General features: G+C 53.1%; 1 protein-coding gene across 27 annotated transcripts in view; it reads left to right on the plus strand.

The window, feature by feature from the left end:
* The window catches only part of NCOR2 (nuclear receptor corepressor 2), a 276,099-nt gene that overhangs the window by 237,159 nt on the left and 23,820 nt on the right, over window positions 1–15,120 (plus strand). For all 27 annotated transcript variants that reach the window (XM_025197842.1, XM_025197845.1, XM_025197875.1 and 24 more), the window contains 5 exons: window positions 2,836–2,986; window positions 10,126–10,278; window positions 11,837–11,917; window positions 12,555–12,835; window positions 14,276–14,642. In XM_025197842.1, coding sequence (XP_025053627.1) covers window positions 2,836–2,986; window positions 10,126–10,278; window positions 11,837–11,917; window positions 12,555–12,835; window positions 14,276–14,642 — 1,033 coding nt within the window. The remainder of the gene's footprint in view (window positions 1–2,835; window positions 2,987–10,125; window positions 10,279–11,836; window positions 11,918–12,554; window positions 12,836–14,275; window positions 14,643–15,120) is intronic.

Genomic DNA, 15,120 nt, shown 5'->3' on the forward strand with positions numbered 1-15,120 from the left:
TCTTTCCCTTGGGGATTTTTATCTGGCCATCATTCAGATATTTAAAGCCACTTATAAACACCCTGATTGTTGTCTAGCTGCTTTGATCTGGGGAGATCCGCTCCCCTGCCACTAGAGGGGACATGGGTGGGAGAGGAAAATCTCAGTCAAGGATACACGAGGTTTCTAGAGACATCACTTCTTTGGGGGCAGGTTTTTTTTTTTTACTCTGTTTTTCCTCCCCCAAGACTGGTTAATGGATGTAGAGTTTCTCTATTTAGGCGAGAAAGATCCCTCAGGCCCCAAGACTGCCCCTTTGCTTCTGTCCTAGGGATGGAGTTACTGCCCAGGGCTGTTTTCAGCCCGTCTGGTGGCTGTCTCTCTTACCCTGTGGGCCCTACCTCCTCTCCAGTGCGGAGCCTGTGACACCCATTGACCCAGCAACCGGCATCCTTCGCAGGACAAGGCAACACAGAGCCCTGGGCTCTTTCCAGCAGCTCCCAGCACTGTGGTTGCTCTTTGATGTGGGATTACTCATCCAGTTCACAGGAGACAGATCTTGAATGCGCGCTCTCTGCTTTGAGGCCATCTGTCACCTCTTTCAGTCAAATCCCCTTCAAGCACATCCACTGCAGAACAAAAACTTACCTGGCAGTGGGAGAAGCAGCATGGGGCGCTTCTGTGAGCTGGGGTCCGAGCAAGCAATTAGAGCGTTGAAACCTGCCCCTTGGTGTGCCCCGTCTGGCCTCTGCAGTTTCGCGCAGAGGCATTTCAGAGAGGTGGGGAGAAGGAAACAGCTTGTCCCAACAGATTTGAACACCCTTCCGGCACCACCAAAGCAGGGTGCCGGCCATGAGAGCCAAGTTCGTTACTGCAAACACCCCACAGCACTAATGCTGGTCTGTTCACTTAGCCTGGCCGTGTCATCTGATTGCTCTTAGTGTCCGGGGAGAGGCAAGGCAGTAAGCAGATCAGATTTCCCAACCCGGCACCCAGACCAGGAGTGGGCCGAGGTTGCTACTTGGCAAACTCCATCTTTTGTGCTCTCAAAAAATAGATTCCTCCCGTAGGCCGTGCTATCAGGGAAGAGGCCTGTATGTATGAAGAACTGAGAGTCAAATGTTTAAAGCTGTTCCTAACTCTCATTGACTTTCAGTGGGGTTTAGGCACCTAAATCCTGTTTAAGTAGACAGATGCCCAAGGGCCAGATTAACCCACAAGTTTCCCAGTTCTGACCCTTTGCCACAAACCTGATGGCATCCTACACACCTCCTTTCCTGACCCTTCTTTGAGCAATGGAAGAATCACTCCACCGATTGCCAGACTTCCCTTCTGCCAGAGCCTTTCTCTTGGACACCTGCTCTTATTTTTTAGCAGGAGCATTCATGCGAGTTTGTTCCCAAGACAGTGACAGCCTCGGTCACTGTCTGAGCAGTGTTTGTTCACTAACAAGTGATCCAAATGCTCCTGTGAATATTTGTGCAAAAAAAATCTGTGTCCCAAGAGCTGTCCCCCTCCTGTTCAGAAGAGGATTTTAGCTCTTCAGCCCAAGAGCAGAGCAGCAGCCTGCCTAGCGCAGAGAGAAAAATCTGCACAATAGCCCACTAAGTGATTGGCAAGTGTCCCTGGAAGCTGAAATCCGTGCCAGTCAGACATTCGTTGAACCGGTCCAAATACCAGCTAAATTAGGGGAAAAAAATCTCAATCTGTTTGCAGATAAAAAGAGCTCAGTTCCCTGAAGCCAGTTCCCCTGAGGCTTGCCAGGATAGAGCCCAGATAGGGTGAGTTTCATCCCTGTGCGGAGTCGGCGCCAGGCTTGTGGAGCTGCGCTGGAGTGGGACTTCAGGGTTGCCTTAGAAGGGTGAACTTTACTCCCATTTGGGAGCAGGGGCGGCTCTGATGCATGCTTCTACTTTTACGTCCCGAGGGCTGTTTATTTACGGCTTGGATGGTGGAACTAGAGCGGTCGGCTTCGCTTGGGTGGAGCCTTTCTCTCGACCTGTGAACCGGTTGCAAAGGTGCAGGAACGCTTAGCAGCGAGGGCTGAGATTTTCAGAGGGACTTTGGCAACTGCTTTGTGTTGACAAGCAAAGTCATGGGTTTGCCTCTCCTCTCTGCTTCCTCAGCACTGGAAGAGAGCAGCTCCATTCAAAGCTGGCACCATGCTGGTGGGATGGAGCATTTTGGGCTGTTTGACAGCAGGCTCTTTTGAAGGTCAGTCCTTCTGTGACTGCCTGTGCCCTGCCTTCACCGGGCATCTTTTCAATCCCTGAGAAAACAGTTTGCAGGAAAGACGGTCCCATAGGAAAGAAAAATAGTACTGCCATGGCAGGATGTCCTCCGGGAATGCAGAGCTGTGGCTGGGCTTGTCCTTGCAATCCGGAGGGCTGGAAATGGTCCAGAGAGTTTCCTTGGAGAAGTGTGGGGCTGGGCAGAGCGAGCGAGGACTATTTTGAGCAGCGAGAGCTCAGGGGCTTGGCGTTCCCATCCCTGCTCTGCCTGCCGGCGCTTCAGAGCCTGAATTGCTCTGTGACAGTGTCACGGGGAAGGCAGGCTGCCTCGAGCTCTGTTCACCCTTTGGATGAGCTGCCTGCCATCCCCGCGTCGTCCTCGCCCCATCTCTTCCCAGCAACCACGTACAAATCGTGTACCTTTTTCCCGTTGATCGTTATTGTCCTCATCAATAATTAAGCCGCAGATTTCTCGCTATTGGCTCTGACAGGAAGTGGAGTTCAGCTGTGCGCTCTCCTCTGCTCAACCTCCCTGTTGGAACAGAGTGTTCCTGTGTGTGTGAGAGAGCTTTCTTGCTTAATTGCTTGTGACACTGTTAAATATGGATCTTGGTGGCTTTCCAAGGGCACCCCAGCTGAAGTGCTGTACAAAGGAACCATTACCAGAATAATCGGAGAAGACAGCCCCAGCAGAGCGGAGAAAGTGAGAGAGGATGCCTTGCCCAAAGGACATGTCATTTATGAGGGGAAGAAAGGCCACGTGCTGTCTTATGATGGTAAGTTGGAATCCTCTGTATTTTCCAGAGGGGCTCGTCCCACCCAGCGAAACTCGGGAAGGGGAAAAGGCCATGTGAAAAGCCCTTACACGGCAGAACAGGACATACTCGCATCCAGCATCTTGTTGCCACCCATCCCTGTTCGTTGGAGTATTGGCCAAGGGGAGCAGGTTTTCCCCCTTGAATCCATGGACCCAATCTTGGCTTGGACACTCCTGACACCAGGAGTCGCCAAGAGAGCCAGGCGTGTGAGGGCACCATAGGCTCTTTGGGGCACGGAGCATCTTGGTGATTTTACATTAGTGGCCCTTGGGGAGTGGTCATGATACAAGCTGTCCTGCCAGGGAAGGTGCGGTCAGCCTGGTGGGTCTGAGGGCAGCAGTCTAAGTTTGGAGCAAGAACATCTGCATGAAGGAGCTGTGCTCAGATGGTAGGTAACCTTGTTTGTTCTCCGTGGGCAATAACAAAAATGTTCTGTGAGCCACAGCGCTCAGCCCCTGTTGATGCCCGTGGGGTCCAGGAGGAGGGCTGGGGTGGTGCAAGTGCTGAGCACGGTTACAGCCCAGCGGTCACAAGTTTGAGGCCACGGCACAAGTGGTCGTGGCGCAGCCGTGTCGGATTCCAACGAATCTGCGAATTCTGCTAAGTAGCTTGTCACAAGGGCCAGGGACACAGCAGGAAAGGAAGGGTGCAGGACAAGGACAGCACGGCTGCTTGTGGGGATGAAGGAGCCTCTTTGGGTGATCCTGAGACCATGGGCGAAGGTCACCTGCGTCTACTTGAAATTTCCGCCCTACATGAGGCCCGAGCTAAGGGCTTTCGTGGCCCGTGTCGAACCTTGACCAGATACTTTGCGCCGAGGTGAATTTCCTTCCAAGACGCAGGAAGCAGGGTCCATCCTGGGCCTGAGGCAAATCCGACATGCCTAGTGCCACCTCCAGGGCTGGCGGGACAAGGTGATGGGGTCATGTTAGGATGCCACAGCCTCTGAGCTCTCGGTTAACACTGCACCTAATGTTCCCGTGAGGATGGACAACACCTTCCCAGCTGGTGGCAGGACGTCATGGCACAGCCTGGCCAGTTCTCAAATAAGGAGTGGCTCTTCAGGTGCCCTTTCAGGATGGCTTGTGGGCCTTGGTGCCTGGGTCAAACCCTGCTACCTGACACAGGGGCAGGGAATGCTTTAGAGGGATTTCCAGCCTTCTGCAAGCTGGGCAAAGGGTCTTTTTGGGTTTCTTCCCTCACCCAGACCCTCTCTCTGGCCCCTCCTGGGGCCAGGCTCACTCCAAGCACTGGAACCTGGCTGGTGTTCAGGGCGCAGAGCTGGGAGTCAGGACTTTGGGCTCTGTCCTCTGCTCTTCCCCTGGACTTGCCATGACATCTCAGCGCCAGGGAGTGCAGAGGGCAGGAGCCCCAGGGTGGGGTACTTCTGTGCAGAGGGCAGCCACTGTCTACCTGTTTGCACTCTGGATGTGTCAAAGGCCTGAAGACGTTTGAAGCGATAACCCCCACCATGGAGAGCATGGTTATCCTTGGAGAAACAGGTGTCACGGGAGGGCCCCAGCTCCCACCCCATCTATTTATTCCAGTATTGGCTTCCATAATGTTCTCTCCTGGGCACTCAGCAGCTCCCTCTTCCAAAGAAGGACTCTGCATCTCAGGGAGGGTAATGTCCCAGGGTGCCGCAAGCCCAGCATAGCTGACATCCATGTATGCCATGGTGGTCCTCAGCTGGGGGATGCACCCTGAGCGGCGTCACGCGTTCCAAAGCAGAGTCCTCCTCTTGAATCCATCACTGCAGGGCTCAAGTGTTCATGCGATGCCTCGAAGCAGCCGAGTTATACTGGAGCCAGGAATATTTGGAGCTGGTCCCTGTGCCTGGCCTGCACAGGGCAGCCCACTCAACCCTCACTGCTGAGGCCACTTCTCCACCTCCTGGAAACCTTGGCTGCCAAGTGGTGGGGGTGGAAATAGTTGTTGCTGAGTCAGCACATCCAGCCAGCTGCAACCTACCCAGCCGAGCCCAGCATAACGTGGATCTGCAGAGCGGCCTGTGTGCAGCACATCTCAGAACGGAAGAGGCTGCATTCTCCTCTCGCCCCAGCCCTCGCCTGCTGCGCAGCATCTCTGGCGATTGTCTTTGTGTTACGCAAAGAAGTTAGAGCCTGTTGCAGGGACAGCTGCAGGGGGTGGGGTGAGCATTGCTCCAGGAGATCTCTGCTCACCATCAGGCAGACCTGTGCTAGGTGAGACCCAAACTTCTGTAACAAGAGGAGCCTTGCTGCTGCTGTGACCTGCAAGGGGAGCCCAGCTCCCAGCAGGCATCTGCCTCTCTGTGCTCCAAAGCACTTGTCAATGCAAGAGGTTTCCGGGCTCCTTTGACGTATGGAGGATGCGGACAAGTCTCCGTGGATTCCACTCGCTCTGTTCTCTCCTACTCTTATGTGTGTTCCTGACGGCATCCCGTCTCTCTTAGAGACACCACCAAGGCCCTAGGACTCTTGGCTCTTGGTCTGCATATAAAGAAAGGGTTTTACTAACCCTGCAGTGAATAAAAATGGGTTCCACCAAGTTCCGTCTCCAGCCCCAATTAAAAGTGGTTTCCTCCTTCCTTCCACCCCTTTTGCAGCAGAGCTATGAACCCCAGGGTGCACGTAAGGGAACTTGAGCTATGGGAACTGAAATTGCAGAGGTCAGTGATGTTTACCAAGCTGGCTTTGCTGTCTGGGTAGCAAGGAGCACAAGAGCGGCAGCAGTTGGGACACGTGGTGGAAAGAACATCCAGTTTCCAGCCCAGGCTCAGGGAGGCTCAGTAACGTGAGAAGGCTCTTCCCTTTTCTCTCTCTCGATATAGGATTATCTTGACAGGATCACAAAAAAAAAAAAAAAAACCCCAAGCAGAACATACGCTTCCGCCCTGCGCCCTCACTAAAGCACTTCCTTGTGAAGCGCACAGGCCGCCTTGCTGCATTCGCAGTATCAGCGCTCAGTAACCAGCTGTTACTTCCTTCCCCGAGCCGGTTCATCAGATAGCAGGGCTTGCCATAACAACCCGCCTGCTAGCACGGTTGGCTCCCACTAGAGATGAGCAGCTGTTCATCTCTAGCAAGGCTACAAATGACTCTGAGGTACGGTCCTTTCCTGCCACGTTGCCCTTCTACAGGCTGTGCGGGTTGGGCAGGGACGGCCAAGCAAGCGGTTGACTTCCCCTCTGCCCTGCCGCGTTGGGAGGCAGAGGATGCTGCGGTACAGCGAGTGCCACCCTCGCGGGGGGTTCTCTTCCCGCGATTCTCCAACCCCGGGGATCGGGGTGTGCGCGGGGCTGGATACGGACCTGGGAGTGCGTTGGTACCTGGCACAGGAGGAGCATGGAGATCTGCCTTGCAGCGTGGCACCAGATCTGTGCCGAATCTAACGCAGAGGTGCCTGAGGACCAGATGCTAATCTCAGGCACACCCGCTGCCTCTTAGCGTATCTCTTGGATCTGCTGCTGCGTTACCCACCCACAACCGGCTGGCCTCCCCAGCAGGCAGTGTCCCTCCACGCATTAGTCCGTCGCCCCCCCCCCGTGGCCTGCTTAACAGCGAAACCCCTGGCATGTCATGCCTTTGCCGCTGACCGGGAGCCCTAGTTTCCAAAGCTGGCTGGCCTCAGACTGAGGAAGGCGATGGCAGAGAAAGGGTGCCCCGTGCTGGCTCTTTCCCTGCCCAGCCGTGCTGCCATGGGGAGCCTTTCTCCTGCTGCCCTCCTTGCAGGTGAGGGGGTTTTATTTTCCATCGGCTGCTGTCTGCGTGCTGCGGTGAGCTAACCGGTGGGGGCAGGCTGGGGGCTGAGCCGACCGGGCAGCCAACTGCTAGCAAACAACAGGTGCAGGCCTGATTCCCAGCCCCGTGCTCCCATCTGGGCTTCCAAAGTGCTGAGCACCCCTCCCTTCCCACCAGGACTCTGGCAGGAAGGTTTCCAGGTGCTTGGGAGCAGCACTGAATAGCAGACCTTACAAGGATTTAGGGAGGCAGCCCGAGCTGGGCACCCCGCAGCACCGCACCTTCCCTGGTTTCAGCCGAATGGCTGGGTTGGTGGAGGGGGCTGGCAGGGGAAGGGTTAAAATCCTACGCGCTGGCTGGCTTCTGACTCCAGCCTTATGGCCTCGGCTGGGCTCACCGGTGCCAGGCTGGAGGAGCGCTGCGTGCCATGCCCGCTGCACCCAGTGCACGCACCCCATTGCCATTCCTCTCGCGTTCAGTCGTTCCCTTTGTCCCGGAGAGGAAGTGTCGCTCAGGGAGACTTGTGGCAGCCTGGTCTCTGGGATACTTGGCACAGCTGAGGCCAGAAAGCAATGCAGGAAGCGTTTCAGGGCTGTCTTCCTAACGAGCTGCCCGCAGCCGGTGCTTGGGATGAAGCAGGCTGGTCTAATAAGCAGTGCAGCAGCGGGGGAGCTGGGCTGCCCTGCTCACCTCCGAGCTTCAGCCCAATCAGCCCAGGTTGTGACTGCAGCTCAGGCATGGGGCCAGTTGGCCCTGAACACATCCAGAGGGAAGTCGCGGTAGGTGTTACCCTTCAGGGCAGGTCTGCAATCACTAATCAACCTGCGTGGGCAGCAGTTGGCGATCCACGTGGGAATGCAGGAGATGGAGACGGGTTGTATTCCCAGACTGGCTGCATGACCCAGGGCCCTTGTGTTGCTGGTCCATGCCTTCGTTTCCCACCCTGTTCTTGGTGTATCTCGGCGTCTTAGCTTGCCAGCTCTCCAGCGCTGTGTCCATCCCCTGTGGTACACTGGGAAACCTCCATTTTACCTGGAGCTTGTAGATGCGGTTGTAATACAGACACTAATGACGGTGATGGCATGGGGGAGAGGGCTCAGCAGTGAAAGGTGAGTGCTCTGTCCAAGACCAGAGGGAGCAAGAGCAGAGTTAGTCTCTGGCTGTTTCCAGGCCTAAGGTCAGGTGTGCTGTGGCTGGCAAGGGGAGAGAGATGGGCTCTGCGTGCGCCAGGCCTTGCACATCTCTGACGCCGGTGATCCTCCATGGCATTAGTTCACATTTGATGAGGGAACTAACATTTGTGGCTTCTCTTGGGCTCCATTAATACGCCTCCTCCACCAGAGCTGCTATGCATGTGTCACTGTCTCGCAGGTGTTTAGCCTGCCCTTCACCCTCCCCACAAATAGTACTAGCAAAGCATTATGATATCGAGGACGAGGCCACCTGGGAAGGACAAATGATTCATGCATGTGGTGGCTTTTCCGCTCTTTGCTGGACACATAGGGCTAAGGCGCTTGGATCCCAAAAGTCTTGACCGTCTCCTGTCCCCTCCTCAATCCTGGGAAGGTTTCAGATCCAGAAGCAAAGGAGTTAAAAAAAAAATTAAATTAAATGGTTAGTGATTATGAATTCTGGCAAGGAGGAAAAAAATTGCAAGTTCTTCAGTGTCATGAGGGTGCTTAAAAATAAAAGGGCTCTAATGAGACGAAATCCTGTAGCATGTGCAAGCTGAATTGTGCTAGATTGGTTATTCTCATTCTGCATGTGATTGCTAATGGCTTCTGTGGGGAAAGGGACGTGTTTTCGGAGCGATTTTCTTTCTTTTTACTCTCTCTCTTCCCGTGCACCCTCCTCTCCCTTCCCCTCCCCCTTTTTCTCCATGAAACAAAGAGATCCAGGGACAGGGTTGGGTTTTTTTATTTGCAGAAGAACCAATTTGGAGCAGATGTTCCTTGATGACAGGATACAGGAACATTACCCCCTTCGTGTGTCTCAAGATGCTAGGCTGCTTTCTGAACATCAGCCGCCAATTTTTTTTTTCTCCTACCAAATCAATCTGAGCAGAGAGAGTCCTCTTTTTCCCCAAATCTGCCCCCATACCCTCTGCCTGCTGACTGCAGGAAGTGATCGTGGGTGTTACATTGTAATAATCCCATTTTATTAATGACAGGCTTCACAGAAAAGAACTTTTGTTCCCAAACTCTCCGTGACCGAACAAATGTTTCTTGTCTTCTCCAGTGTTTTCTCTAATTGTATAATTCCAAGTTTCTGTGTACATGAAAGAAGAGGATCAGGGCACTGGCATTCCTCAGTTGCATAGACGGGGCCAGAGATAATGGGCAAAGCATATATCTCTGCGAGCCAACTCTGTAGCTTGGAGCTAGTTATATAAACACGGCGCATTCAGCTGCATCATAAACTGCCGTATAAATTTCACAGCTTGCAGCACGTTATGGAGAAGATAAGATTGTACTGGTGCAGTGGGTTTGCTGGGGCAAATCCAGTGCGGGGAGAGATCATGAATTTTTGAGGCAGTGGAACGGTCTCATGGGAGTAAGAGTAGGAGGCCCATCGTTTGAGTGGACGCGGCAGAGCAGCAAGAAGACCTGCGCTGGCATGGAGATGGTCTTGGTAACCCAGTTGGCTTGGGCCATTTGGAGACCTTAGGGTTGTGCATGAGAACGTGAATGGTTGGAAGCAAAGAGAAGGTCACACGTGGGATGGGGTCGCCTCCGTTGCTTCACATCACACTTCTGCCGCCCTCTGTCTTTGCGTGAAATGTTTCACGTTCTCCGCTGCGTGTTCTGTGTTCTGCGCTGTTCTGTGTCTGCGAGCACAGTGTTCAGCTGCAGGTTCAGATGAGAATAATATGAGATTGTTGAACGTCAAAACGCATTCGGTTGCTTTGGGTGTTTTTCTGCTTTGCTTCTTCCCTTTTGCCTACTTTTATCCCCGGGAGCATATCCCAGTGTCTGCTGAGGCGGCTGGACAGGATCCCACACAGTAGGTACGTTCGAGAAACGAGTCCAGGGACCAATAGCCGGGAGAGTTGCAGCTGCTTGCACCAGGGCTGGATTTGCTCCCAAATGTCTCGCTGACTATGTCTGGACAGTGGGGAAAACAGACACCCTTGTCCAAGCATGAGGCCACAGTGTTTGGAATCGGGCAGGCAGGGAGGAGGCAACGGCTGATTTTCCTGGAACCCCGTCCCATGCTGTAATGCTCTCACAGCTCACAAGGTTTGGGCTGTGAGAGCTCTGGGCTGTTGCTCAGAAGGGCCTTGACCCTCTGGCCTGAGTTACAGTAAACAGCCTTGCTCATTCATTCCTCCCTTTCGAGGCCGCTTTGCTCCTTCACGTCTGTTTTGTTTCCTAGGTGGCGTCGCTGCTTCCCAGTGCCCCAAGGAGGACGGCCGGAGTTCTGGTGGCTCCCACGAGACCACGGGTACCAAACGGACCTACGATATGATGGAGGGGAGGATCGGCCGGGGCTTATCGGCCCGCGACATGTCATCTGCAAGCATCGAAGGCAAGTCTGTGGTGGGGGGGTCTCTTGGCAGTGCCAGATCAGCAGCCTGGCGACTCCGGGGACTTTCTGCAGCCTGTTGCAAAAGAGATGCGCATGATGCTTGCTCTCTCATGGGGATGCGATGTATTGTTTCTTGCTCCTAATTCCCTTCACCTAAAATAAGCCTGACTGAAGCACCCTATGTGGGAGGAGTGCACACGCAGACTTGCAAATACATGCGTGTATACATGCACATGCAAGTGCCATAATTGTAGGTTTGTATGAACAGGATCATAAAGCAAAAGAGGTCTTCATTCATCATTCTTCTTAATAACAGTGCCACAGGCCCCTACAAACATGTCTAGACCACTGGTTTCTACGTTTTGCTGGCCCCTAGGCAAGTAAGAGCCAATGGTTAGCATCACACTTGGCTCTCGCCATCAACTCAGTTTAACGTCTTCATTTCCTTTGGCCACAAGCCATACCAGAGTCGGTGGGCAGCATGTTACCTGTGAGCTGTGGTTTGGAGATCACTGGTTTGGATTGCACTAAACTACAGCTCCAGGCTGGGATTTTTAGGGAGTCCAGCGAAAGACCGTGTTAAAGGGGCATCATCTAGCTGTAAACCCCCCTCCCCAGAAGACTTTTTTACGAATGATTGGGATTTGAAGTGTCCTTGGGAGATTTATCTACAAAAGACGAGGAATAATTGATCCGATACCAAGTTGGAGAACCCATTTAAGGGAAAGCCAGGTTCAGAGTCTTCCAAGAGCATGCATGTAGCTGACTCGTCTGCATGTGAAACTAGTTTCAGTGGGGCTACTTGTAGGATTGGGTCCAAGTGTCTCATTTATCGGCGTGGCTTCTGCATTCTTACAGTGGCATCTTCATTCGCTTAAGAGCAAGGGAAAATTACAAGGGGGCAAAGTCAGGTTAATTGTTTATTAAAAAAAAAAGAAAGAGGAGTGTTAATTGCAGGCCTCTAATTACTTTGGCTAATCTCTCTCAAATGGCTAGTTTGGATTATGTTTTTGTTGGTGGTGTCAGATTCTTCCCGTATGCTTTTGGGATGGTGCTAGCACATGGGGCTCTGGGGAGACACTGCCAAGAAGTAATGATGGTTTTGAATCTGCAAGCTCTTCTTTAAGTGCTCCACTGCAGTGCTTCCAAAGAGGCTCACACTGAGCCAGTGCAGGGAAACAAGGCAGCGAGAGTGACCGGACAGCAGAGGAAGCTGACAGCCCAGGTGTTCTGGTTCCAGAAAAACAAAATAAACTGAGGAAAAGGGGAGAATCAGACTAGCCCTTGAGAACTGATCCCATCCCAGGTGCTGCAAACAGCTCAGGTGACTTGCTTCTGTACTGTGGCCCTTGGAAATACAGTGAAAATGCGAGCAGTTTAATCGCTGAAAACCAGGGCTGGAGAAACCTCAGGCTGCCGTCTGGTCCCACTCCCTGCACAAGGCAGGAGGAACATCTTTGTCTAAAACAGCTCGCCCGAGTGTCTGTCTAGCCTGCTCTCAAAGATCAAGTCTCTGTGGCTGCTCTCTGACTTGACTTACCTCTTTGGCCTGTTCTAGGTCTTATGGGCAGAGCCATCCCCCCAGACAGTCCCCACAACTTAAAGGAACAGCATCATATCCGGGGCTCAATCACACAAGGTAAGTCTGGCAAGTGCCGTGCAGCTCACCTAGGGAAGTGGTTGGGGTGGAAACGAGCAGGGCACAATGGGAGATTTTTTTTCCGATGTGCAGCATGGCCTTGCCCGTGGATCCTGCCATCCACGTTGGTCCACAGGCCCCAAGCAGACCTGTCTAGCAGGGTGAGATATTCAGAGGCATTCAGCAAGGACCTGGCCCTGCTCTCACCAGGCATTCTCGTGGGCCTGGCACCACTCATCATATTACTGGTGGTGGTGTCATTCTCCCCATATACTTTAGGGGCACTGCTAGCACATGGGGATCTTGGGAGATGCTGCCAGGAAGGTAATGATCGTTCTGGAGCTCCTTGGGTAGTGGTGGGACCCCCCACCCCCTTCTCCCATGGCTTCAGGGAGAGCAGAGCCAGACCAGCAGAAAACACTTCTGCAAAATCCTCCGTGCCAGGCGTCAGACCTCGCGTGGCACCAGCAAGGCAGTATCAGCTGGGTCACGCTGCCTGGGCTCTTGGCACGGTAACCCTGTAAACCCCTGTGACAGACTGCTGCTACGGGGTCTGTCAGCACAGCAGTCAGCCCGCTGGGGTCTTTTTCTTTTGGAAACCCATGACAGAGCCTTGTCTTTCCTGGGTGGGGTGCAGGAATACCTCGATCCTATGTGGAGGCCCATGAGGACTACCTCAGAAGAGAAGCCAAGCAGCTCAAGAGAGAAAACACTCCGCCAAGGGACTTATCGGACCCCTACAAGGGGCGGCCTCACGAGGGCCTCACGCCCTTGAAAATGAAATCAGCCCACGAGGGGCTGGTGGCCACAGTGAAAGAAGCAGGAAGGTCAATCCATGAGATCCCCAGGGAGGAATTAAGGCGCACGCCTGATATCCCCATAGCCACGAGGCCTCTGAAGGAAGGCTCCATTACACAGGTATGCACGGTGGGTGGTGGACATGATGCACGGTGGGTGGGTTGGCATGATGCACGGTGGGTGAGTAGGCATGATGCATGGTGGGTGGGTCGGCATAATGCACGGTGGGTGGGTCGTCAAGATGGGGAAGGGTGACACGTACCATTCTCCTCTGCTAGGCCTGGGCCCAAGACCAATTTCAGTCAGGTTTCCCACTTGGGATTAAAGTCAGCGCAAACAGCAGCTATAATTTTTGGCGATTCTTTTTGTTATTCCCCCGTCGGGGAGTTTAGGACGTGACTACGACCATAAGCTCTGAGTTAATGAGCTTATTTGCATAGACTGCTGGAAGACGTTTCAGAGTTAAACTCGGGGTGGAGAAGGGTAGAAATTGTTGTTTCACAGAGGCGTCATCAGCTAAGCTTCTGTTTCCTAAAGCAGAGGGTGGTCAGATCCAGGTTCTCTGTGTCTGGCCCCCTCTTCTTCTTCTCCGCCAGCCTTACCTGCCGCCTCTTAAAACTGGATCAAATGAATGATCCCAATACTGGCTCCTCTAAGCAACAGTGCCTCTTTCTAAGCTCTCTGTTGGAAACGGCATGTGTAAACTTGCCGGGTCACATTCTGCTGTCGGTAACACAGCCATCTCACTAAACCCAGCGTAAATTTGCTGACTGGGAATGACTCCGGCTTTTATATAGAGATTACTGAGAACAGGATTGTTTTCCTCCTACCTGGGTCAGTGATAACCAACAGGGCCAGCTCTAGGAGTTGGTGAGCAAATGCTGGGTGCACATTTCCTGTTGCAGACTCAAAATATTTGAGACGTTTCCACGGCAGCTATTCGTGTTTGTGACAGTTGATTCTGGCTTAGTTCTCTGGTGCGTGGTAGAAGGAGCATGCTGGGTGCAGACATAGTTAATGGTTACTTTCCATGGTGACTTTCCACCGTTCCCCCAGGGAATAGGAAACTCAGCCACGGTTGACCCGCTGCATAATTGCACCGTGCTCCTCCCGTATGTCACCCTGGGGCTTCTAGACAACATAGTCATTATTATTTACATAGAGTGGGATTTTCCAAAGCACTTAAGGGTAGCTCTGGACCTCCCAGTTATGTTACCAGGCAGAAAAACTTATGGTGCACTGAGCTCTAGCCTAAGGCAACTATACTACTTCCAGTTTGGGAGGCAGCGTGTTTGGAGCAGACTTGGAGTTATCTTAGCCTGGAGCTTCCCAACACCAGCAGTGAGTGGCCCAGACATGCCCTAAAAACAGCAGGTCCTGTTGAAGATCATTGAGGTTTGTCTTCGAGTTGCTAGGCATTTTTAAATGTCCTGTCCCTAGTGCCCCAAGCTGAGCATGGGCCAAGAAAGCTCGTGGTGATCTCCTCTGACCTCCTCCCATTCTGCTTCCTTCCCCTCATGCACCCTTTTGTGACCTCTGCACTGCCTTGTCTCTCCCTAGGGTACCCCACTGAAGTACGACAACAATCCTTCATCAGTAAGTGCCAAAAAGCATGACGTCCGCTCCATTATCGGTAGCCCAGGGAGGACTTTTCATTCTGTGCACTCACTGGACGTCATGCAGGACCCACGCAATCTAGAGAGGGCTTGTTACGAGGAGAGCGTGAAAAGCCGGCCCAGTTCGGTGACAAACTCTGGAGGTTCAATTACCCGGGGAGCCCCGGTGATTGTGCCTGAGCCTGGAAAGCCTCGCCATAGCCCTCTCGCCTATGAGGACCACCAGTCAGCCCACGGGACAGCGTTCAGTAGTCACCTGCACAGAGGTTCTCCAGTATCCACAAGGGAATCCACCCCAAGGCAGCATGAAGGTAACTCCTGTTCTTGGGAACCCCTGGGGCTTTTGTTTTAGGGCAGATTTCTTTTTTGCTCTGCCTGGCACCAAACCTGATGCCCAAGTCAGGTGAGGTGCAGCTTCCTCCATCTCTGCATGACTGGCCTCTGAGGTCCCTTTCTGGAGAGATCAGCTGCAACAGTCGAACAAGGTGCTTTATTTCAGGAGGAAGAAAAAAATCCCGTTGACCAGCTGTTCTCTCTTCGATTTCCACACGTGGCGAATGTGCCACATTGGCTGGAGCAGGGAGTTATGGCCAGAGGGGCTGGTGGTTTCCCAGTTAAAAAGTGGAATCACTCTTTTAAATTCCAGCAGAGAGGTGCAATTTTGTGTCACGCTAGATTACAGGGTGCGTGTGCGAAAAGGACAGGCCAGTGGTCAGCAAACACTGTGCAGCCAAGTCTGAAAAAATGAAGCCTATTATCAGTTATGTGAGTTGGAAGGCAGCTCTTCCG

This window comes from Alligator sinensis, unplaced genomic scaffold (assembly GCF_000455745.1).
Source record: "Alligator sinensis unplaced genomic scaffold, ASM45574v1 scaffold628_2, whole genome shotgun sequence".
Lineage (NCBI taxonomy): Eukaryota > Metazoa > Chordata > Crocodylia > Alligatoridae > Alligator > Alligator sinensis.